The sequence below is a fragment of the Vipera berus genome (genome assembly GCF_964194415.1).
Source record: "Vipera berus genome assembly, chromosome: 7".
NCBI classification, from domain to species: Eukaryota; Metazoa; Chordata; class Lepidosauria; order Squamata; family Viperidae; genus Vipera; species Vipera berus.
Genome location: NC_138209.1, coordinates 64,791,965 through 64,816,585, shown reverse-complemented (window position 1 = coordinate 64,816,585; position 24,621 = coordinate 64,791,965). Strand labels below are relative to the sequence as shown.

Genomic DNA, 24,621 nt, shown 5'->3' with positions numbered 1-24,621 from the left:
TCACAAAGAGCACATTATAAATATAAAACAAGACATATCCGAGACAACTTCAACCAATGTAAAAATATCACTAAAGCAATCAAGAGAGGCACACAATCTTATGACTGCATGCCTGAGTGAAAAGCTGCCTCTTAAAAGTCCTTTGAAAGGTGGTCCTATCCAATTCTCAAATGCAATTTCTTAGGACAGGTTTGTTTTTTATTTTGTAACGTAAGCTATCTAGAATCAGTTTGGAGTTGGTGACCTCCAAATTTAATACAATAAATAAATACATTACTTATGCTGCTACATTCTGTACTAGCTGTAACTTCTGAGTGGTCTTCAAAAGGCAAACACATATGGATCACAGCCATAATCAAAAAGGAAGATGACTAAGGCATGATTCTCTGAGTAGGGCCTCCCAGTGTAGTAATAGGTGCCACACGCACATTATTTATATTAAAGCTGTGTCATGGTTGCTACATATTTTTCAACCAGGAGACATGAATTCAGGATGACTCCCAAACTGCAGTACAATCCCATCTATAGACCCAAAGACTGAAATTCTCTGGATCCAGTTTGTAAATGAAAATTGCTATAATTTTCATTCTGTATTTAATGAATAACTGAAAATGTTGAGAATAATTATTTTCCATATAAATATAAGAAAATATTGAGGTTACTATCTTATGCTAAAAATCCCTGCATGCTTTTATAACCTATAAATGATTGTGTGTGCGCTGTACTGCACTATCTCTGAGTCAGTAGATTTTAGTGTGCTTACAAAAATGCAGGTTATTCTTTCAATTATACTTTTAACATAAAATGCATTTTAGATTTTTAAAAAGGCACATCATGCTGCTTTTAAAAAAATATGACAAAATCGCACCTCAATTCTCTTCTATCAAGACATTAATCATTAATTTCAGTTGTGGAGCACCCACAACTTCCGGAGGCAACTTTTTCCATCGATTAATTATTCTGTTAGGAAATATTAGTGCATTTTGCCTCCCTTGGAAGCTGACAGGGGGGCTCTTCGATAACGTCAGAATAAGGAGAAACGTGTTATTCCAGGACCATAAAGCTAACTCGTGGGCTAGGTACGAGATGGAGCTAAGGGGGAAATCTGGGATCGAAGTTAAGGTTGTGTCACGTTTAAACGCATTTTTTTTTAAATTCCCATTTATATCCCGCCCTTCTCCAAAGACTCAGGGCGGCTTACAATTTAAAGCACAAATCAACGTAGGACAAATAAATAAATCGTGTTCTCTTAATAGTCCGGACAGAAGACGGGGGGGAATGCTTTCGGAAATGCATTTTTGCCCTTTCTCCAATTCATCCTTCTGCTCTCCGTCGCTTTAGGCTTCCCCTTCCTGGACATAGGAAGGAGCCCACCCGCCTCAAACGCGTCATCAGCAGGTAAAAGAAGCTGCTCCTTCAGCAAAGTAAATAGCACTCCCCCCCCCCGCTTTGTCCCTTGGGCAAAAGCCTAGCGCAGGGGTCTTCAAACTTGGCCCTTTTATGACTTGTGGACTTCAACTCCCAGAATTCCTCAGTCCACAAGTCATAAAAGGGCCAAGTTTGAAGACCCCCTGGCCTAGCCGGGACTTCACGCGTGGCGGGCGGGGCCCTCGAGACAAGAGGCGGTTATTTGGCGAGAGGCGCGTCTCCAATAACAGCGCCGATCGGAAAAGTGGGCGGAGCTTTGGAGGGGAAAGAAAAGCCGAAGGTGCGCTACGTCGTGCCCGAGAACGGAGGAGGCGGGGCGTTTCCTTTTATTGCAACTGAAGGTGGGTGGGCGGGGCACCGGAAGCAGCTGCAGGAGCAGCCCACGATGGCGGGAGCTTCGGCTTCAGGAGGAGGAGGAGGAGGGCGGCGGCAGTTGCTCTCTCTGGATAATGTGAGTTTGGGTGCTGGGCTTCCCCCGGCGCGACCGCGTTCGGAGGCTACTACGGACGCTCCTGTGAACGGCGAGCCTTTGGGTCGGAGGGGGCGACGGCGCGGGGTTTGCAACAGTTGGGGGGGGGGTCCAGATCTCCCAAGGTTTACAGCAGTTGGCTTAGGCTCGCCCTGAAACCGGACCCCCCCCCTCCCGCCCCTCGCTTGATTATTGCTCTCAGCCCGGCGCTCTGCAAATGAGTCGGAGCGCAGCTGCTGTCGTAGCTAACCAAAAGGATGAGCCTAGTTGGTAGTTGCGATCCCGGCAGGGCTAGTCTCGTGTTTGGAGAGCCCCGGCATGAAGGCTATCATGTGATGGCACTATCATGTGATGGCACCGATTTTCTTTCGTTTCTCTTTGGAAGGCAGGACGTATTTCGCTTCTCGAGATCTTGGCAGTTGTTGTTATTATTATTAATTATTATTATTATTATTATTATTATTATTAATTATTATTATTATTATTATTAGGATCTCCCCAATAACTTTCTCACAATAGAGCGAGCCAAAAACCCTGTCCGTTGGACCCGTGAAATGGGCAGGCATGTGAGAATGGGATGAATTTGTGTCGGGCGTAGTTAATAATAGGTGTTCTGTACCAGCCTGCTACTGGCCCTGCAGAAAAGGCAGGGACAACCCCTTTACAAACGGCAAGAGGCTGGAATTATGCCTGCCAAATTTATAGCTACAAAAACAAACAAGACACGAGCCAAGAAACAGGAGGTTTAAGAAACACGAACTATCCAAGCGGTTGCCTTCAGCAAACCAGCCCTCCCCACACATTCCCCTTATATAGAGTTCAGGGCGTGGCTTCTCTCTGCCTCCTTCCGAGAAGCCCCATTGCCTTCCTCTGTTTACTCCTAATTGACTGCGTTGGGCGTCCTTGAACAGGGCCAGCTGTGGGTCATCTTCATCCACCTGTCAGGCTCACATAGCTGGGTCTCCGTGGTGACCAAGTGGGAGGGGCCTGGCTGAGGGCTCTCATCAGCAAGAACTTCAACCCCCTCAGCAAGGTCTTCAACACCCCCCTCCTCCTCCTCTGAGTCGTCCGACGCAACTGCCAAACCCACAGGCTGACCCTGAATCACAACAATAGGTCTGCTTGATATCCTAGGAGGTGTTCCGGTTTTCCTCCTCTTGTTTCCTCCCTCCCCTATTTTGGCTGGAAATCCTTTCTGCAGAAGTGCTGAAGTTAAAAGCGCCAGGAAGCACTGTTAGATAAATTGAGCTTTGTTTCATGTTCTACCAAAATTTATAAAACTGGTCAAGAGTACAAATATAACAACCTAAGATATGCAGATGATAACCCCTCTAATGGCAGAGTGAAGAGGAACTAAAGAGGCTCTTGTTGCAGGTGAAGAAGGAGAGTGCAAAAGTTGGCTTGAAACTTAACATTAAGAAAACCAAGATCATGGCATCCGGCCCTCTCAATTCCTGGTAAATAGATGGGGAAGACATGGAGGTAGTGACAGATTTTATTTTCCTGGGCTCCAAGATCACTGCAGATGGGGACTGTAGTCAAGAAATTAAAAGACGCTTGCTCCTCGGGAGGAAAGCCATGGCAAATCTAGACAGCACACTAAAAAGCAGAGACATCACCCTGTCAACAAAAGTGCGTATAGTCAAGGCTATGGTCTTCCCAGTTGCAATGTATGGCAGTGAAAGTTGGACCATAAGAAAGGCTGAGCGCCAAAGAATTGAGGCCTTTGAACTATGGTGCTGGAGAAGACTCCTGCGAGTCCCTTGGACTGCAAGGCGATCAAACAGGTCAGTCCTAGAGGAGATCAACCCTGACTGCTCTTTAGAAGGCCAGATCCTGAAGTTGAAACTGAAATACTTTGGCCACCGAATGAGAAGGAAGGACTCACTGGAGAAGAGCCTAATGCTGGGAAAGATTGAGGGCAAGAGAAGAAGGGGATGACAGAGAATGAGGTGGCTGGATGGAGTCACTGAAGCAGTAGGCGTGAGCCTAAATGGACTCCAGAAGATGGTAGAGGACAGGAAGGCCTGGAGGAACATTGTCCATGGGGTCGTGATGGGTCAGACACGACTTCGCAGCTAACAACAACAAATATAAAAGGTCAGGATTATCCCCCAGTATGAATTTGCACACAGTTTGCTAGGATTTCAGTAGGATCAATAATAGATTTCAAGATAAAACTAAAGATACTTGAGGTGATTCTGTTTGCTTATCTGCTGTGGCTGATTCTGGCACTGAAAATAAGTTCTGTGCAGTATGTTGACATTTCTGTCAAAATAAGGGTTGCTTTCTTGTGTCTTGTGCTAGTTTTCTAAAATTTATGTCTTTGAAAAACAATTTTGTAATTAAAAAAAATTACAAAGTGAAATACATTGAACAGATTAAATATTCATTGGTCTCCAGTTATTAAAAGAATTGACTTTTCTTCATTGTTGGTCATGCTGACTAGAACTGATGGAAGAGTTGTCTTTCTTCCTTTGTCTATTGGGAATGATAATTTGGTCTCTTTCTCTGTGGAAGGTGAAACAAATGTGAAATTAAGATGTATTATATTCCGAGCCTACATATACATTTTATCCAATAGGTAGGATATACATTTCAATAGACATCTATACATTACAGCATTAGCACTCTTAAAACTAATTACTTACTACTTCCTAATATTTTTAGTGTATGGTGATAGTACATTAGCCAGGAGACAAGTGTTAATACTGAGTAGTTGTTTGACTGCCTAAGACTGCTAATCTGTTTGGTACACCACAGGGAGCAAACTAGCTCACAGTCAGGGGTCACATTCTGGCAGGTAAAACACAGGTTGGATTCGCACTTCCACATTTAACGCTGTTATTTTGCCCACCAAAGTGGTACCTATTTACTTGCACTAGCATGCTTTTGAACTGCTAGGATGGCAGAAGCCAAGGCAAGCTACAGAATCTCACCTGCCACACAAGTGCTAGGACTTGAACCATCACAGACTTTCCCCATTGTCTTTAAGCTACTAAACACTACACCTCCTACTTTCTGAAAACTAGACAATTTTTCCAAAGAATAACTATTTTGATTTTGAAGACCATGCTGTTTCTCTTCAACAATAGTGATTGACTTGCTTAATTTGAAAATATAACTTCCATGATACCTACATTCCAATTCAAAATTTTGTTTTATTGGTTAGAAACAAAACATGTTACTGTAGCACAAATAGGAAATGGTTAAATGTTAGTGAATACTTCATTTTGTTCTGAAATCCTATTGTATTAATTCCCTGGCCAAGAGTATCTAAAATCTTTTTTAGTTTGTTTGTGTGTGTATATATATATATATATGTATGTGTGTGTGTGTGTGTATGTATGTATGTATGTATATGTAATTTTTTTGGCTTGCTAACAAAGAATAAAGGGAGACAGATATGATCATTTCAAACTTATTTGTTCTCATTCAGATAAGTTTGAAATGATCATATCTGTCTCCCTTTATTCTTTGTTAGCAAGCCAAAAAATTTACACAAATATGAGCTGCTACTGCTGTGGCTACTGCCTGTAGATGGCCTTGGGCTAGGCTGAAACAGGAAATAAGATTTGTCCCGTGTTTGGGACCAAGCAAGTGCATTCTAAATACTTAACAAACATTATATATATGGGGTTTTTTATAGATATTTTATTAGTTTTTAACTAACAATCTCCAGTGCCTGGTGTGTTGTCTTGGTTTGTATTTTAACAAGAAAAAGGACAATTAATAATTAAATCTGATAATTCCATTATTAATATATTAATTAATGATACATTTCTTTGATCTTCCCTTCTCCCATTTGAATTCTCCTTCAACCTTAGCCAAAATATAATTCTTAATATTTTCAATATGTAAATGATTAGATATAGGCATTTTATAACATTTTTTTCAGCTTATTCTCATAACCATCATCTCATTAGTTCATAATTATTGTTTGCTTAAATTCCCTTATATTCAATCCAATTCCTATCAGTCATAATTTCTTCATATTTCTTCATATTCCAAATTTTCCCATTTAAGTACATCCTCCCAATATTTTATATCATGCATTATAAAAATACTATACTTTTTATCTATCTTATATCTAGATATAACATCCTTTTTAATCAGTTTATATTTCACTTATATATTAATAAAAGTTACATCAAACTACTATTTTAACATTGCATATATTATAAAACATACTATATTACTTAAATAGGAGGACCCAGATTGTTGGGGGCAATTAAGCTGACTTTGTAATAATGCCACTTGGGGGGGTGTATGAAAGCCCTAATAAGCAGGCATATACATAGAATGAAGGCTACTGCTAAGCTTGTAAGCCGCCCTGAGTCTTTGGAGAAGGGCGGGATATAAATGGAATTAAAATAAAAAATAAAAATAAATAAATAAATCTCTTATTCTTCTTGTTATAAGGCCCCTTTGTGTTCAAAATTCTCTGTTCTTTTAGCCATATTCAAACAAATGTTTATTCACATAATAGTCCATCTGGTAAGGTGAGTCAAATCTCTTGTATCTGTCTCTGGTCTTAATTTTGCCCAGTAATTTTCCAAGTTGATGTAATTTGCTTACCCAGCAGTTCTCAACATTTTTACAGATGTTGGGAATTCAAAAGATGAAGTAAGTAAGATAAATACAAGAGACAGAATTCCAGTTTTCTTCTTGTATCAGAACCTTGAAGATTTTTTCCTGTTTGTGTGAAATTGTAATTCTTTTGTTGTTTCATCAATTTGATCATACTCTTCTAATTTGTAGTCTGCTGTCTGATTTATTTGTGCCTTTGTTGTTATTTCCTGGGTATTTTTGTAATTGTAAATTTAGATTGGAAATATGCTTATTTAAATCATCAAAGTTGTTTCGGATTTCCTCGTGGTTTGTGTCTATTGACATTTGTATTTGTCCTAACATTACATATATTTCCTTCTGGAAAGTATTTATCTTGCCTTGAAGTATTGCTTCTGGAGGCCCTTGATTTTCCAGGCTTCGTCTTTCAGGAGAAAATACTGAATGTGGCATCCTGTCATTTTTTGATACATATGTGATATCCGTGTTGTCTCCCCTCTTCAAATAATCTTTCATCAACGTTTTAATTCAAAAGTCAATTTATCAGTCAAAATTACAGTTCAGTATGTTAAGCCACTTTAAATCCTTCCTACAGATTCTCCTCTAAAACAGGGCTTTTCAACCTTTTCACCCATTGTACCACTTTTAGGATAAGTCAATATCCGAGTACTACCAGTCGCCTAGCAAGGTGTCAAAAACTTGACCCCCCAAAAAGGAAAAAAATGATAAAGTACAGGTAGTCTTCGACTTACAACAATTCGCTTAGTGACTAAAGTTACAATGGCACTGAAAAAGTGACTTATGACAATTTTTCACATTTATGACTGTTGCAGCATCCCCAAGGGTCATGTGATTTACATTCGGATGCTTGGCAACTGATTCATACTTGTGACGTTCACAGTGTCTCAGGGTCATGTAATCACCTTTTGCAGCTTTTTGACAAGTGAAGTCAATGGCCAGGGGGGGCGTGGCTAGCTCATCACTCAGGTTGTGGGGTGCCTGTGGGGGGATAATCCGTGGGTCTCTGGTGGAGGGGTGTGTGTACCTTCCTTCCCTCCCTCTTTGTCCCTTCCTCCTTTCCTCCCTCTCAACTTCCTTCCTTCCATTGTCCAAGTGAAGCCCTAGGATCAGCACCGGGCTACAGCCAAAGCGCGGATCAGCTGGAGCCCGCTGATCCTGAGGCTTCACTTACCAAGCAGCATGTTTTCCGCAAGTGAAGAAACTAGCCGTGAGGAGCAGAGGTCCGCTCTCACACGACCATGCGCTATGGGCGCAAAACTGGAAGTCCTGCCGTTTTAAAGGTCTTTTTGATTCTTGTAGAATGAATATGTTAAGAGTGAAAAAAATGCTTGCAATTGTTAATGGTAAACCAATCTAAAAAGATTTTATGTTGAAAAACATACACAAAAGTAGCATTGTATTAAATTTAATGAAGATTATGTACTTGGTTGTCAGCTGTTTGTTGACATATTAGTATGTATTTGATGGATTTTTAAATATTATTTTTTTGTCCAGAGGTTCTTAAAACTTAAATTTTAAACAGGTTAATTAGAAAAAAAAATCTCCCCCCCCCCCGAAGTTGGAGGAAATTGTCAGGAATATGTTGACAAATTTGATCTGGAATTATCATTGTAATTCTGAATTTTTAGCCACCCAATTCTGTGTTTCAAAGGGAGGCTTGCAAAATTCAAAATACAGTTGCAAGAAAAAGTATGTGAACCCTTTGGGATTACGTGGAGTTTTGCATGAATTGGCCATAAAATGCGCTCTAAACGTCATGTAAGTCACAACAATAGAAAAACACAGTCTGCTTAAAATAATACTACACAAACATTAGCTGTTGTCATGTTTTAATTGAACATAAGCTGGAAACATTCACAGTGCAGGGTGGAAAAAGTATGTGAACCTTTGGACTTAACTGGTTGACCCTCCTTTGGCAGCAATAACCTCAACCAAACGTTTCCTGTAGTTGCAGATCAGACCTGCACAATGATCTGGAGTAATTTTGGACCACTCCTCTTCACAAAACTGTTTCAGTGTAGCAATATTCTTGGGATGTCTGGTGTGAATCGCTCTCTTAAGGTCATGCCACAGCATTTCAATCGGGTTGAGGTCAGGACTCTGACTGGGCCACTCCAGAAGGCGTATTCTGTTCTGTTGAAGCCATTGTTTTGTTGAATTACTTGTATGCTTTGGGTCATTGTCCTGTTGCATCACCCATCCTCTGCGGAGCTTCAGTTGGTGGACAGATGGTCGTACGTTTTCCTGCAAAATGTCCTGATAAACTCTGGAATTCATTTTCCCATCAATGACAACAATCCATCCAGGCCCTGAGTCAGCAAAGCAGCCCCAAACCATGATGCTCCCTCCACCATGTTTTACAGTGGGGATGAGGTTTTGATGTTGGTGTGCTGTGCCTTTTTTTCTCCACACATAGTGTTGTGTGTTTTTCCCAAACAACTCAATTTTGGTTTCATCTGTCCACAGTATATTTTGCCAGTAGTGCTGTGGAACATCCAGGTGCTCTTTTGCAAACTTCAAACATGAGCAAAGAAATATCAAGGTTGAGGAATTGTCTTCTTAGCTAAAGCATTGCTTGTGAAGAGAAGGTACTGTAAATGGGTGAAAGGAACTGTTTCCAGTGTCAGATGTGCGGGTTTTTCCCCCCCAGGGAATACTTTTGGGGGTTTTGCTCCCTACAGGTGAAACATATAGCTACACTCCTATCAAACCTAGAAACATATTGTAGGATGCATGTATTAGCTTAAGAAAATTAAATTTCACCTACCATCACATGTTTTCACTTTTCAATTATGTTGCTTGCTTTCAATTTATTGAAATTGGAATTGAAATAAGTATTACTTTTAGGTAGCTTCTGTTACTGAAAATAAAATGTGAATTTCTCTCTCTATCCCCACAACAACTTTCATACGAATGTTTCATGAGAAATAGTGATGGGCCCAACACCACCTGTCATAATTAAATGAGGACTGGAACCGAGACGCCCTACGTACAGTCACTCATGCGCTTGTGACCTCCCGGATAGACTACTGCAATGCTCTCTACATGGGGCTGCCCTTGAGGAACACTCGGAGGCTTCAGCTGGTGCAGAATGCGGCTGCGCGAGTTGTGATGGGGGTCTCCCAATACTCCCATGTAATGCCTCTTCTCCGCGAGCTGCATTGGCTTCCAGTTGCCCTCCGGGTGAGATTCAAGGTGCTGGTGATGACCTATAAAGCCCTAAATGGCATGGGTCCGGATTATCTTAGGGAGCACCTGCTGCCAGCATCCACTTCCCATCGTCCTGTGCACTCCCACAGGGAGGGCCTCCTCAGGGTCCTGCTGGTCAGGGAGTGCCGGTGGGCGATCCCCAGGGGGAGAGCGTTCTCGGTGGGCACGCCTGCCCTATGGAATCAGCTGCCTGTGGAACTCCAGATCGCCCCCGACCTTCGCTCCTTTCGCCGGGACCTAAAAACTTGGCTATTTGACTTAGCCGGCCTGGACTGAGCGGTTTTAAGGTTATAAATTTTAAACTGTTTTGGGGCTATTAATTTAATTTTATTTTAATTTGTACATTGCACTGTTTTAATTTGCCCTGTAAACCGCCCTGAGTCCTTCAGGAAAAGGGCGGTATATAAATCGAAACAAACAAATAAATAAATAAGATTTCCTGGTCAGATTTGAGGGCCAGAAGATTTTCCAGTCAGGCATTTTGACAGTTTCAGAGTTGTATTGAAGTTTGGTTTTATGGAGGTTATTCTAAAAATTGAACAGGGATTTCATTGCCTCCTCCCCCCACCCACCCCAAAAATCCAATAATGTAGCCGCCCAATGTGTAATTTATGGATGCTGAGGTGAATATTTTGATTGGATTTATAATGTTTTTATAGCAACATTTTCCTGGGGAAGGCGGTCTTTTCCTGTACTCAGGACCTTCATTGCTATAATCCGGGTAATTCTAAAATTAGATGATAACTATAATTCCTTGTAGATGATGTTAAATCCTATTAAGCATAGTAGGAGATACATCCAAGTAAAAACATAGAATTTTGTTGAAAATATTTTTTTGAAATGTACAGATCTTTCTAATGTGAGACAAGTTGCACAAATAGCATAATTGATTTCTGCATATGTAAAAGTTATTTTGACTTCCTGGTTTTAATTTTTTTTTTGTCATCTGTTTCAGGGGTCCTTTGAGGTAACACAGAGTATGGATGATGACCCTCTACTTGATGCACCACTTCTTCCACGCCAAACATTACATTCCAGGCTGCATCCAGAGTTCCGTGCCATACCTACAGTCTTTGTTGCCAATGTTTTGTTGCTTTTGCATGTAAGTTGAAGAAAAAAAACAGATATGGAGTCCTACAAATGATCAGCTTAGCTTGCCTGAAGACCAGTGGTAAAGTGTGCCTATTTCATTTGGCTCATCTACAAATTAGGAATACCAACTTCTTTCTCTTCTTTCTTGCTCCTTCCCCAGCAGAAATTTATCTCAATGTTTCCTTCTTGGTCCTTTAAAAGTGGCAGAGGCATCAAGTATCATTTAAGATAGTCTTGCCCCATCATTATTCCAGTGGTACCTCAGTATTCGACTGCTTCAAAACCTGTCAAATTTGGTACTTGATGCATTTTGATGCAAAAATGTTGTATCGGTACTCATAGTTTCTTTGATATTTGACACACTGCAAAAGGAAGATGGGGTTGGCTTCAGAGGGCAGAGAGGAAGTCGGCCATGCTGGAAAGGTTGCTGGCGTAGGAAAAAGGACAGATAGAAAGTTCTTCCTGGCCAAAACAAAGAGTCCCATGGGAAGTCACCTTGTTTGTTTTGCACTCGTATTTTTTAGTGTGCCTCTCAGAACCAATTAATGTTGAGTACCGAGGTACCACTGTATTTACAGTTACAGTTTTGTCAACTTTCAGTGTGGGGAATCACACCTCAACTGAGAAAATTAAAAACAAAATGGAGTGTGCAGAAGATTCCTATTTCTGGTGCCATAACTAATAAATCTAGCTTTTGTTATTCTTACAGTACTGGAATCTGAATTGCCATGTCTCCTTACTGACTATTAACAAAATGAAATAGAGCAATCAAAACGGTTTCTGCATATGCCAAGCGGTATTGTTGATGTAATAAAAGAGAGAGATGCTTCAGTATATAGAGGGTGAGGGAAGAAAGAAAACTACTCTTAAGAGCTTGATGACGGAAGCAGTGACATATATTGAAACCAGATTAAGTAACACTCTTTGCTTTACAAGTGAATTAACGTAGTGACTATCTTCATTATGTTCAAGATAGATTACAATAGAAGTGAAAAAAATAAAGCAGAAACTGTATTTCCCCTTTTCTGAATGAGTTCCTATTTCACTGAAGTGAAAGTTTAAACGTTTCTAATATTTCTCGGCAGGACAGTTTTTTAATTCAAACCACAAGTTGCAAGTCACCTAAACAGACTTTTTTGTGTTAAAATGGATGCATGCTGCAAGTTAAATCTGTCAGTCTGGATATTAAGTATCACAAATTTCAACCATCCCAAAGCTTCTTGATAAACTATACTAGAACCTTGAGGTTTTATTGCTAGTTTATGTTGAATAATTTTTAACCCATGGCTATACACATCTACTGGCAGTAGTGTTGTATAATCCTTGAATACTGGAATGTTGGCTGTAATAAAGAGCTTCTGATCCTTAAAAAATTATCTTCAATTTACTGTTTCCTGTTAGAATCTTTATATAGCCCACGGCCATACCATTTTTCCACCAGAAACAGGCTGGTGGAAACTGGCCCTATGTGCACACCCAGACTTCCTGAACTGAGAAAATAACTGGTGCCTTGAAAAGTTTAATGAAATAACATACATAATTGTAAGTTGGGGACTCACCATAATGCCTTGGTGCTATTTAAAGAGGACATTGAACAACCCCAGTGACTCCTTTGAAGAAGCCAAAGCTGAATTTTACGGACTTTTCATGACCCTTGAACTGGTTATAAAGTGCCCTAAATGTATGCATAGCTATATCTTGGGTACATATTTGCATTAGAATATTCTGTCATGCTTAGAATCGGGTTATAGTGGTATTGTTCCTGAATTGGTAAATACAAGCATTCCCAGTTGAAACAGTACAATAATTCAGCTCACAACAAAAACAATATAAGGACACTTAATAGAAATAAATAGCTTGTATGCATGAAACCTGACTAATACTACTTCATTAGTACATATAATTATTTAATATCTTCCTTTTTTTAGGTTACTTTCGTTGTGCTGGCATTTGTGACCGGGGTGATTTGTTCTTATGCTGATTCAAGTGAAGACACATGTCCTGAAAACTACACTTATCCTTTTAAAGTGCAGACTACTATAATAATTGCCAAGGTAATTCTCTGGATTCTTCATCTGATCCTGGAACGATACATTCACTTTCATCACAGCAAAGCTAGAAGCAAAGGTTACCTCCGCATCTACCGAACTACAAGACATCTTAAAAGGGTTCCCCTACTAATTCAGTCAACAGGTGAACCAGAACATACTTGCTTATTTTGATTAAGTAATGCTTAATTCAATTTAATTAATGTTTAATGATGTTACATATCTAGGGTGGAAATTTTTGTGACTTTTATTTTTGTAGTGATATATTTCATTCTGATAAGTTGAAACTTTCATTCTAGTAAACTGAAACAAGTCTCTATTATAGCTACGACTAATAAAAAGTATAAAATCCTGCTCAGACTTTTAAAAGATTTTTAAAAATGTGGTTTTATTTTTCATGCATTTAATACATTTTACACTGCAGCGTGTTTTCAAATAGAGCCACTGCCAAGTAATGGTCACATTATATTTTCTACAATGAAAAGTGATAATGTGCTGCCTTAATTGTACCAGGCCCACTATGTAGTAAATAAGTCCATAGATATGAGTATTGTATCTGTATTTGTACCTCTTTGCATGCATTGAAAATTTGCAGTAACACCAGTGGTCCTAATTCTTTAGAGATCAAGCATGTATCCAAGGCACTTTTTCATTAGGAATGCAAGTGCCAGGGTACTATTAATAGAGTTGGAAATTTCTATTCTTATACACAATAAATATCAGATATTGATTTGAAACATCCCTGAAAAATAGGGTTTTGGCCTTGCTTTCAAGGATGAAAGTTTATCAACTTTTTAATATACTCTAGTCTGGTGTCAAATAGCTTATATTATCTAGATTAATGTTTGCTTGAAAGCTTTTATCTTGGGCCTGTTGGTTTGGATTCTGCCTATTAGTAAGACAGTAAGTCCACTTTTATCAGTTAGTTTCATTGGCTTGTAGAAATAAGTAGTACGTGTAGCATGCAGATGGAAAATGGCATGCGTTATGAACATAAAAGACATATTAAATAAGTTTTAAAAGATGCAGTCTTACAAAACTGGAGAGATTCTTTTGTGGTAGTACCGCTTAATTTCATTTTTAAATTTATATTTCTAACTCAACCTATCATTATATGTGTTACATTTATATTCCTTGTCTATCTAATTATAAAACGAGACAAGAATGTTGTGGCTCCCAGTTTTCCCATGTTACATGATAGTGTTGGGGATGGCCTTGGGGGAGGAAGACTAGCAGCCTGGACAACATCTGATAAGAGGCAGCTTAGTTTGCAGGTTTGGGGGAAAGGATGGGAAGCATTTCAAAAGAGAACCCTTTTAGCTTTCCAGAGGCCAACAAGATAGAAGGGGGCAATATTTTCAGTCTTGCAAAATTCTGTTTAATGGAATCTTGCAATAAAATAATCTGGTGCTCCTGATTGCGCTTCCTCTCTGGACTACCTTGAAGGTGGCCAGCACTTGCCACTGAGCAATTCTAAGCTTGCTTAACTGAGTAGAATGAAAAACCCTTTTTCCAGATATTAAAAAATTAATAGGCACCCTTTGAAAAGAAGTCTGTTTCTTCTCTAATGAAAAAATTGTCTTATTTCTAAAGTAAGCACCTGACATTTCTGTCTCTCTCTGTGTGTGTGTATACACACACAAACTGCAGTTTGAACCAATCAACAATCTACAGATTGATGAATATGTTAGATGTGCACCACTGGAATGTGGCCGCTAGATAGAGCTCTAGAGATAGAGAAATTGGCAAGATGGCCCATAACTATTTAAACAGAGGATACATTTTCCTTAAGATCTAGTGCTTGGGCTATGCTGCTGTGAAACAAAAATACTGTCCTTTTACACTATGCTAATAATCATTTCACTTGCAAGTCCCTGCTGTGCTGTCTCATTCTTATAGGGGTGAATGTTCTTGAGAAGGACGTTAAGGTACAGCCAAAATGTTTTTTTTTCTTTTCTCAGTACAGTCACCCAAGATATAAAGGTCAGCCCAGCTAAATCGAGCAGACACCTGTATAAAAAGCAGAACCTGTACCGTTTTGTCTGTGGGGTGGTGGTGGTGGTGGGGAGGGGGGAGAACAACAAAATATTTGTATTGTAGAAAAGAATGCAATGCTAATGTACTCTTGTATTTGGATACAGAAAGCAAATGATTGTAGTGATTGTTAAAATCATCACATCCCTACACAACTTAAAAGGCCAAGGTAAAAATAAATCATCCTAGAGATATTTCAGCTATGGTTACCGAAAGTTGACACTGATTTGACAGTACTCAAATCAGCCTGTATATTAATTCGACCACGAATAGTCTTATATATGTTCATAACATTACTCCTAAAACCCATAGAAAGATGGTGTGACTGATGGAAATCCAATAAAAATAAATAGCATCTATCATTCCAGTAAGACTAGCCTAGGGGTAGGCAACCTCGGCTCTTTTATGACTCGTGGACTTCAACTCCCAGAATTCCTGAGCCAGCAGGACTAGCCCATTGCTATAAAGATTCATCCAAAACCCTTACACAGATAATCAGTGATGACTGAATTGTTCTGGAAGGCGTAATAAAGGGGAGAACTGAATTCAAGCCCTAGCCTTGCAGACAGTTAATATATTTTTCTGTTTGTTTCTATTCTGGCTCATTAGAATGAGCTGTATATGGATTTATTTTAATGGCCTATTGATCGAGGTTATCTCTTGCATGCAATTTAGTTTAAAGCTATTGCACCGCTATTATTAAGGGTTAATTTTGAGCTATATTTGGAAAATTCTAGACTACCCGTGACTGTTTTAGTGGCCATCCCCAGGACCTTGACTTTCAACCATTGTGGCTTTGTGGGGGAAGCTAACCCAGATTTCTGTTTCTAATGTGTTCTATTTGTTTTTAATAGGAAATGTGGCTTTATTGCTGATAGTGTCATTGCAACATTCGTTTCCCAATCACAATAAAATGTATCTCTGCTTCATGCTGGGAATCTTGGCTATGGAACTGATATGTTCGTTGATATGTCTAGTTGTCTACACAGGTGAGAATTGTATCTTTGCTTTGTTAAGGTGACTAATCCACTCACTCTCGTGGTCTTTAAAGCATTATTAACATTAACATTAAGAGGGCTGCAAAAAAGTTTACAAGCTATCAGCTTAATATTTGTATTATAGGAAATCTTACCGCCAGTCCTTTCAGTATTATTCTATATGGTGTTAAGAAAAAGTATGTAATTTAATACATTTGAAAAAAATGGTTAATTTTAGAAGAGGACAAAGATGCGGATGTTACCGGACTTAACTTTTGCGGTGGTGGTGGAACTGCAAGCTGCAATTGTTTGCATGACACTTACATCTTTCAACTTTTACACTGGTGTATCCCAAGGGCTTGGGGCAGTGTACAGCACAAAAATAGAGCATACAAAATGCAGCTGTTGATAAAGAAATTCCTCCCTTGGCAGTGAGAGCCATCTTTTGTGGCAAAGCAGCTGCTTTGAGAAGCTTTTTGCCTGGCACTGATAAGCAGCTACATCTCTTCATGAATAGTTCAAGGCTCTTTATTTTTTACTGTGCAGATGGTAGCTAAGGAAGGAAAGAGCAAAATGCATATTGTAAGATATATTTGCACAATTCAGAGAGTGTTAGAGGAAACTCAAGCACAAGATGCAGTCTTATAAGAATAATAAAATTCCCCGGTCTCTTTATTAGGATGAAAAAAGCTAAAACTGTCAAGAGAATGTAACATTGACAGTAAAGTAAGATAATGTTATAAGTCATTGCAGCAAAGAAGGCAAAAATGACACCATGCTATTATTTTTCAGGCCATGCTGGGGAATCTGTATTTTAAGGAGTTAAGGTGAATGTCAGGTGTGTCAAAACTGCTGGCGTCATGACGAAACCGCGCCCACCCCATTGCCAGCAATGGGGAAAAAGTCACGATATGTCGCGTGACATCACATGACATTATGAGTTTGACATGCCTGGTGTATGTGAATAATCTGTAAATTGCTGTGTCAAAGGAGTTGGATTTCGAATATGGTGGCTTTGTATTGGACTTGCTGCTTTTTCTGTTCCTCTGACCCATGACAGAGTCTCCCAGTGTTCACAATTAAAGAAATAAAATTTAGAACCTAGAACAAAAAAAGTATGTGACTTCTGTATAGTCTCATTTAACACATAATGGCAACATAAGCACAGATTTTAGCTAGCTTCTAAGGCATCTTTGTAAATGTGATGGAAGCAAAATAGCACTTTGAAGTAGCTAAATACATACAGTGGTGCTTAGAAGTTTGTGAATCTTTTTGAATTTTCAATATTTCTGCATAAGTATGATTTAAAACATGATCTTATCTCCACACAACTCCTAAAACTGCATGAATCAAAAACACATTTGTTTATTTATTTATTGAAGAAAATGATTCTCAACATTTAGGTCATATTTATGTATAAATATTGAAAATTTAAGGGACACGGTGGCTCAGTGGGTTAGGACACTGAGCTTGTCGACCAGATGGTCGGCAGTTTGGCGGGTCAAATCCCGAGTGCCGCGTAACAGAGTGAGCGCCTGTTACTCGTCCCAGCTTCTGCCAACCTAGCAGTTCGAAAGCACGTAAAAAATGCAAGTAGAAAAATAGGGACCACTACGGTGGGAAGGTAACAGCGTTCCGTGCGCCTTTGGCGTCTAGTCATGCCGGCCACATGACCACGGAGACGTCCTCGGACAAGCACTGGCTCTTCGGCTTTGAAACGGAGATGAGCACCGGCCCCTAGAGTCGGAAACGACTAGCACGCATGTGCAGGGGAAACTTTACCTTTTACTTATTGAAAATTTAAAAGGGTTAACAAAAACCATGCTGTGTATCCTGGCCCATTAATTCTTTACTACTTTATATAATAAGTGTGCAGAGATCCAAATTCAAAAAGAAAATAGGATCCCTTTTTGCCCTTTGAATCCAGACCTTTGCATAGCCATAGAAACTACATTCTTCACACTGGTTGCATCATACGGAGGCCGCGCCCATCCCAGCTCCGGCAATGCAAAAAAAAAAAAGTCATGTCACGTCATGGGATGCGGAGAGTTTGACACCTGTGATCTATACAGTTGTTCTTTTTAAAAAAAACTTCCTTCTACTTTGTCAATGTTTTCCTTGATTGCTTCTTGGTCAGTGATACTGATTTTCACTGGCAATGTGTATGACAGCACACAAATTGCTGTAAATATGTAACGCAGCACATTGGCTAGTCTTTTATGTGCCACACAATTCTTTAGTTCTGTTTGTCTGAAATGGCATCAGGTCTCTTGCTTGAGCAGGGGATTGGACAGCTCCTCCCAACTCTTATTATTCTAGATTCTATTAAGAATCAGTGGTTTTGACAAAGTGTTGAAATGAGTGTCATGATGTCAGAATGCAGGTTCTGTCCCTACATACCTATGTGCAATATAACAACACACAAATGGAGCAGAGTCACAGTGGTTATTTCATCTTTCGTGCCTCAGCAGATTTATTTTTTATTTATTTTTTATTTTTATTACATTTATATCCCGCCCTTCTCCGAAGACTCAGGGCGGCTTACAAGCTTAGCAGTAATTACTGCTAAGATGCCCGTGGATCTGCTCTCTACAGTTAATCATCCTCACCTATCTCTTCATCTGACTAATAACCATCTATTTCAGAAAGAAATAGTTATATTATTAAATGCTTTGTGTAGAGGTCTAGTAACAAAATCACTAGCTTACCCATCTTTTATGATTCTCCTCCACTGCCCACCTTTAGGCACCTGTTAAATGACAGTTGTTTGGATTGTGTGCTTTGGGGTAATCTGATCTGCGCTTTGATACCTGAATTCTAAGGCAGCTTGAGAGCTAAATGCATCTAATGCTTTTTACAGCTTGTAGACACACCTGCTTTAGTTATTCCTCTGATCAGTCATGCAGCCCTCTTCCTACATAGCAGGTGGCCTAGTAAAGCAATTCCAGTGGAGATAGGAAGAGTTTTTTCTGTTCACACAGAGCTGTTGATTGAGTAGATGAGAATGAAGCATTGTGTTGATGTCAGACCAATAAATAAATAAAAACAATCATCTCCAGTATACTGGCTAACCCCTCGTTGGCTAAAGACTAAGAGTATTCAAGCATTCATTCTGAAAACATATTTGCAGAACCAAATCTTGGATGTGAATGATGATACTTTTATACAGTTTTTCCTAGCCAGATCCTTTCCACCCTTCCCCCCCTCTGCCTCTCCCCACAGTGTATTGGAATACATTACCCATGAACTCAGCAAACATATCTGCTTTAATTCATACCATTCAAAACAGCCTTTTAATGCTCCTTTAAAAAAATTTTTAAGGGAATTAAATAGGACTCCAACCTCATGGCCCTTTAAAACAATTTAGAGTAAGAATGCTACATAAACCATACTTCCATATTTCCTAGCAAAATATGCAATCACAGAAATAACCCAATTGACAAGGGTTTTCTCTGAGTTAACAAGTGAATAGTTAGCTTGCTGTAAAGTATAAAAATAGCTGAAACGGTCACATGGTATTTCCCTGTTAATACCTGTCTCCATTTCCCCCCCCCTCCTCATTGCATTTCCTGGTAGTAATAATATATTATGGTTGTATTCACGTGGCAAATTACCTAGCAATCCTCTTGCTCAGCCAGTTCACCCATTTCTGCTCACCGATAACAAATAAGCCTTGTTTGGTTGGTTGTTTTCCCATTGGCACAAAGCACGCTGGAAGATTTTGCCCACTGTTCCCATTTCCCATGTTATTTTCTTGAGCAGAGGGGAAAGATAGTGATGCCACTGTTTATCATATCTAGCTCCTGTTTCCTTTAAATGGGGAAGGAGACTGATGGAACAACAAAACTGGTTCTGTTCACATGGGCCTTTTCTGGGACATTGTTGAATGTTGAGAATAATATTAGTTAAGACAAATGCTCCATAGTCATCCGAAAGATGTATTCCCCATTCACCCAGAATCATCGTTACCATTTTAGCCAATATCTATCCACTTCAGGATGAAGGCCTCTTCCACATGTTTCGAACTAATACGGTCCTGAGCTTGCTTTTGCCGATTGGGCTCGCAATACTTTCAGATGCTGTCAATCCATCTTTAGTCTCTTTCGTGGACACATCTTATCAAGTGGGATCCATTCTATGACTGTCTTGGTCCACCCGCCAGTTTTTCTTACTATGTGACCAGCCCATTTCCAATTTGAATTATTTTACTCTCCTAATGATATTGTAGACTTTCGTTTGTTCTTGAATCCATGTGCAGGTCTTTCTATCTTGTCTTGTCTTGATGTTAGTGTCCATGTTTCAACGCATATGTTAGAGCAGGTGGCACACCCTGATCAAAAACTTTTCATGCATAGATGGAGGTTGTTCTTGAAAATTATGCTTAGCTCGCCGAATGCCTGCCAGCCACATTTAATCTGTCATTCAATTTCCTTTATTGTATCACCTTCCATTGAGATCCTTAGCCAAGGTATAGGTAGTGGTCCACTAAGTCTAGTTCTTCTCCAGATATATTTTTTTTCTTTCTTTGGTGAATTTATTAAATACAACCTGGCTCTTTTTCAGGATATTTTGGACTAAGTCCAAATCTCTTCAGTTGACTAGGTAAAAATTATCCCAGTTTTCCTGTTATATCGATACCCTTTCCCTATAAATATGCTATGTAAAACAGGATCGGTGATTTCATTATATAAAGAAAAAAATAACTGCACAATTGTAGAGGTTTTTTTTCCCCCTTTTCCCTAAGATGACATGTTTTGACTTAAACTGACTATTCTTTTTTTTTTTTTTGAAAGGGGAGGGTTTAGAGAAAAGCCGAAAGAAAAATCTCCCTATTCTTGCTTTGTATGGGATGTATTCTAGAATTGCTAAATTGTTTGCCTTAGATTAAAGTCCTAAACATCTTGAGGTAAAGCTTTCTGAAGAACTGTTTCCATTCATGTGAATATTTAGCTGATGTGATTCCCCCCCCCATAACTAATTACCTTTAGAGGCACATTTAACGAAATATGTGCAGGGATTTTTATTTTTGGAAGCAGAATATTTATGCTCTCTGTTTATACTACAAAATTCCTTTTAAATTAATCTTGGATTTTGTCATTTTATTTAACTTTTATTGTTTGGGCTGTCTGATTTTCTCTGGGTCTGAATAACAACTCTCTCTTTTCTTATGCTTCTTGTTTTGTATTTAAATGCTTTGAACAATTCCATTTTGTAGAGGAAAGAGAACAGACTTTCTTCTATAAATTAAGTTTGTTTTTAATTGAATATAGTTTGATAGTAGCAGAATACATTTTATCTTTTCTTTGTTTTCAAAGTGAAGGTAAGCAACTTTAACCAAGCAAAGCCAAGACCTGATATAATAGAAGAAGAGAAGATATATTCTTACCCTAATCAAGTCACCTCAGAAGTTGGATTCAGGTACTTGTATAAAACTTTCTGAACTTGGATAAATCCTTGGCACTGACTCCTGTGACTTTTTTTAAAGCTCTGATAGTTTGATACATTAATCTCATGATTCATTATTCTAGAGCAGGGGTTGGGGAACTATGGGAGTTGAAGTCCACAAGTCATGAAGGGACCATAGTTTCCCACCTTTGTTCTAGAGCACAGGGGTCAAACTCGCCATGTCACGTGATGTGTCGCGACGTATAATGACTCTTTTTGCATTGCCGGCAATGGGGTGGGCGTAGCTTCGGTATGATGAAACCACCCTGCGGGCCGGCAGTTTTAACACCTCTGTTCTACAGGGTTAGTGTGCTGGGAAGAACAACCCTATTGAAATGAATTAAAATAGCAAAAGACAATGTAATTAGGATGGTGGTGTGATTTTGTTTTATTTTATTTTATTTTGCTTTTCAGGGAAATCTCAAGTTTGGACGAAGTAGTTGAAAAACAAGGTGATGTGATTGAATACCTTCGGCGGCACAATGCCTTGCTTAGCAAGAGACTATTGACATTAATGTCCGAGCAGAACAGAAGCTAGTGGTATTCGAGACAGCAGTGTAGAAGAAAAACATCTCCAGGGTTGATTTGTTCTCTGAAAAGCAAGTTATACTGAAAAACTCCAATCTACGTTTTGAATAACAGTTGGATCACTCCTGGCTCACTGGAAAAGCTTCTTTTTTTTAAAAAAAGGATATATATTTTTAAATGGTTGTCTCTCCTAAAAAAAATTGCAGTGCGGGAGGTGGACCTTAGATAGGGAAAAATTCTATTTCTATGTCAGTTGCAGATTGTTCTTCTAAAAGTGCCAAAGATTTGTGTGGTAGTTCAGGATTCAGTTCTTTTCAAAAATACAACCAAAGTAAACATCTTCATTTAAGTGTCAGTTTTCCTTACATCTGTAATGCTATCGGTTAAATTATTGGATACATGTATAAAAGAAATTAAGGATTATTTGTATCTCTGCTTCCTCAGAGATGAATACAATTACTATGGTAATAGTGAAGAATCATCTGGAAAACCTTTTTTTAAAAAAACGTGCAGAATCAATTTCTGCAGATATAGTGATAACAGAATAGAATCCTGAATGCAAAGGAATATTTGAAAGAGGAAAGTGAGGATATTCTACATAAACTGGAAAGACCGTGTGGATATAATATGGGAAATATAAATTAAGCCTTTTAAAATCATGGATATGAAAATGAAGCTAATATTGCCTTTCTGCCTCACTTATGTGTATGGGCCGGCAGCATCTTACAATCAAATGAGCAAGAATGGGGAAGTGTCTGAATATATATTTTTAAATGCATGGGGATATTAACAAGCTGCATGTAAGTCTTTATCAGTCTCTATCCTAGAGGTTTATGGTGTGTTATTGTTTATAATGTGAAGAAACATTAGTTTCTGGCTTTTAATTTTTCCTTAAGACCTACTTCTTTATTTTGAAAAGCTACTTCTTTAAATTCCTGCATATGGGATGTTTAAAATCCACTTCCTCTGCCCTTTAAACCTATTATAGTTGTTGAAAATACTCAGGCCTACTAGACGTTAATGATTTCTCCCTCAAAAGCTGTTGCACAAAATAGATAAAAGCATATAGATCCTATTGAATTCAATGAAAATTAGTTGCTGGGATCTGCTCGACTAAAGGTTTTAATTTCCTTTTTCTCCGTTAACAGTTAATTGCCTGCTCTGTCTTTTTGCTAGCAATGAAGACAAATTTTTGTGTATTCTGTAGTCAGTATTTCTACAGAAAGGCATACTAATTCTGTGACCTTGTCTGGGGAAGAACAAAAGTATACCATCCTGTTATAAATTATACAAACTGATTATTCATCCACTGTTTACTGAAATATATGAATGCATGTATACTGTACAAAATAACATAATATTGCAACTGACTGCTTCTAACACTAATTCCTTCATGTCTTTTAGGCTGTGGTTTAAGCAGAGGTAAGATTTTATATAGAAGATGAGCTTTCCTTTTAAAGGATACTTAGATTTCAACATAGTTTGTATGTAATTTGTTCTACCTTTTGTATTAAGTGTGATAAATTAATAAATGCAATAAATCCTACTCTATTGCAATCTGTACGTAAAAATTCTTCAAACCCTGTTTTTATCAGATCTAGTTTCCTAGTTAAGAACTCATCTTGTTATCATATGTGATTGGTAGCAGGAAAGTGCTACCTCTAAGGTCCCTTCCAAGTGATATTCTATGATTCTATTAATGTCAGCAGGAATTTTAAAAAAAATTCTAAAACATAGTCTGGAATATTAGATAACAATATAAACATTTGTGCATTAATTTAAGCCAAGAATTAGTTAAATTGTATAGAAACATTTGCCGTTATGGCTCTTTCAGTTACAGTTCTTACTTGGTATGAAGATTTAGAGCACTGTTGTTGTTTTTTAAACTTAACAATTTGTAAGTTGTGTGGACTTCAACACCTAGAATTCCCCAGCCATTCCCCACCATCAAAACATTGCCAAGTTTGAAAAGCCACTGGGTTAAAGTATAGTGAGCAACCTTTGGCATTCCAGCTGTACAACAGTGCTTTCTATCTGTTGGTTTTTTGAGCCAAACTTGCTAATGTTGCTTGAAGTTGTGGAGCATTTGGTAAATGCCAAAGATTGTAACCTTTGTTTTGTTTCTGTTTTACCAGTCACAAAGCTTCTATCCTTCCAGTTCAGCTAAAATTATTTTATTTTCACAGTATCCATCCTTTGCTCAAGATATGGTAAATAGTTTTCCCATTTAATTTTTCTTTGTGCTTTGGAAGATTTGCTAATTTGTGCAAGGTCTATGAACTGAGTCACAAATTAATGCTTTTAATACCCTCCCTGTTTCAAGCGCTCTGTGTTACACTTTGAATTGCGTCCTCCACCTCAAGTTCATATTTTATCTAAGTACATATTATCTTTACTGGCTCAGGGCACCTAGTAAATTCCACTTTGGGATAAGGGTTTTAAGTGCATTACAAAATACCTTTAAATTCATTTAAAAGATTGGCTGCCTCAGACTGATTCCTCAGATATGCATTGAACTATAATCTCTTAGAATTACCAAATTCCCAGTGAGAGGAATGCAGTTCTAATAAAATAAAAATGCTCAAGCCATATAAGAAGTCTCTTTCTTTACATTTAATGCTTTGCTTGTATTTGCTTCTTTTATATCTGCTGATCTGTTCATCCATTAGCAGAATAATACTCCAATAACTGAACCAGAATGACGGGAAACTGGCAAAAACTATATACAATATATCTGATTTTAAAGTGGGGTTGAACCAGTTTGAGTATGCAGAGAAAAAATAACTCCAATTCATCCCAG

At 38.6% G+C, this 24,621-nt stretch overlaps 1 protein-coding gene across 1 annotated transcript; it reads left to right on the top strand.

Annotated features, from left to right (window-relative positions):
• Nucleotides 1–1,792: 1,792 nt before the first annotated feature.
• Nucleotides 1,793–23,387, top strand: TMEM192 (transmembrane protein 192). Its single transcript, XM_081333301.1, has 6 exons — nucleotides 1,793–1,879; nucleotides 10,653–10,799; nucleotides 12,718–12,982; nucleotides 15,726–15,860; nucleotides 21,164–21,266; nucleotides 21,708–23,387. Exons 1-6 carry the CDS (start codon nucleotides 1,814–1,816, stop codon nucleotides 21,829–21,831), a joined length of 840 nt encoding a protein of 279 aa, XP_081189427.1. The 5' UTR covers nucleotides 1,793–1,813; the 3' UTR covers nucleotides 21,832–23,387.
• Nucleotides 23,388–24,621: the final 1,234 nt, after the last annotated feature.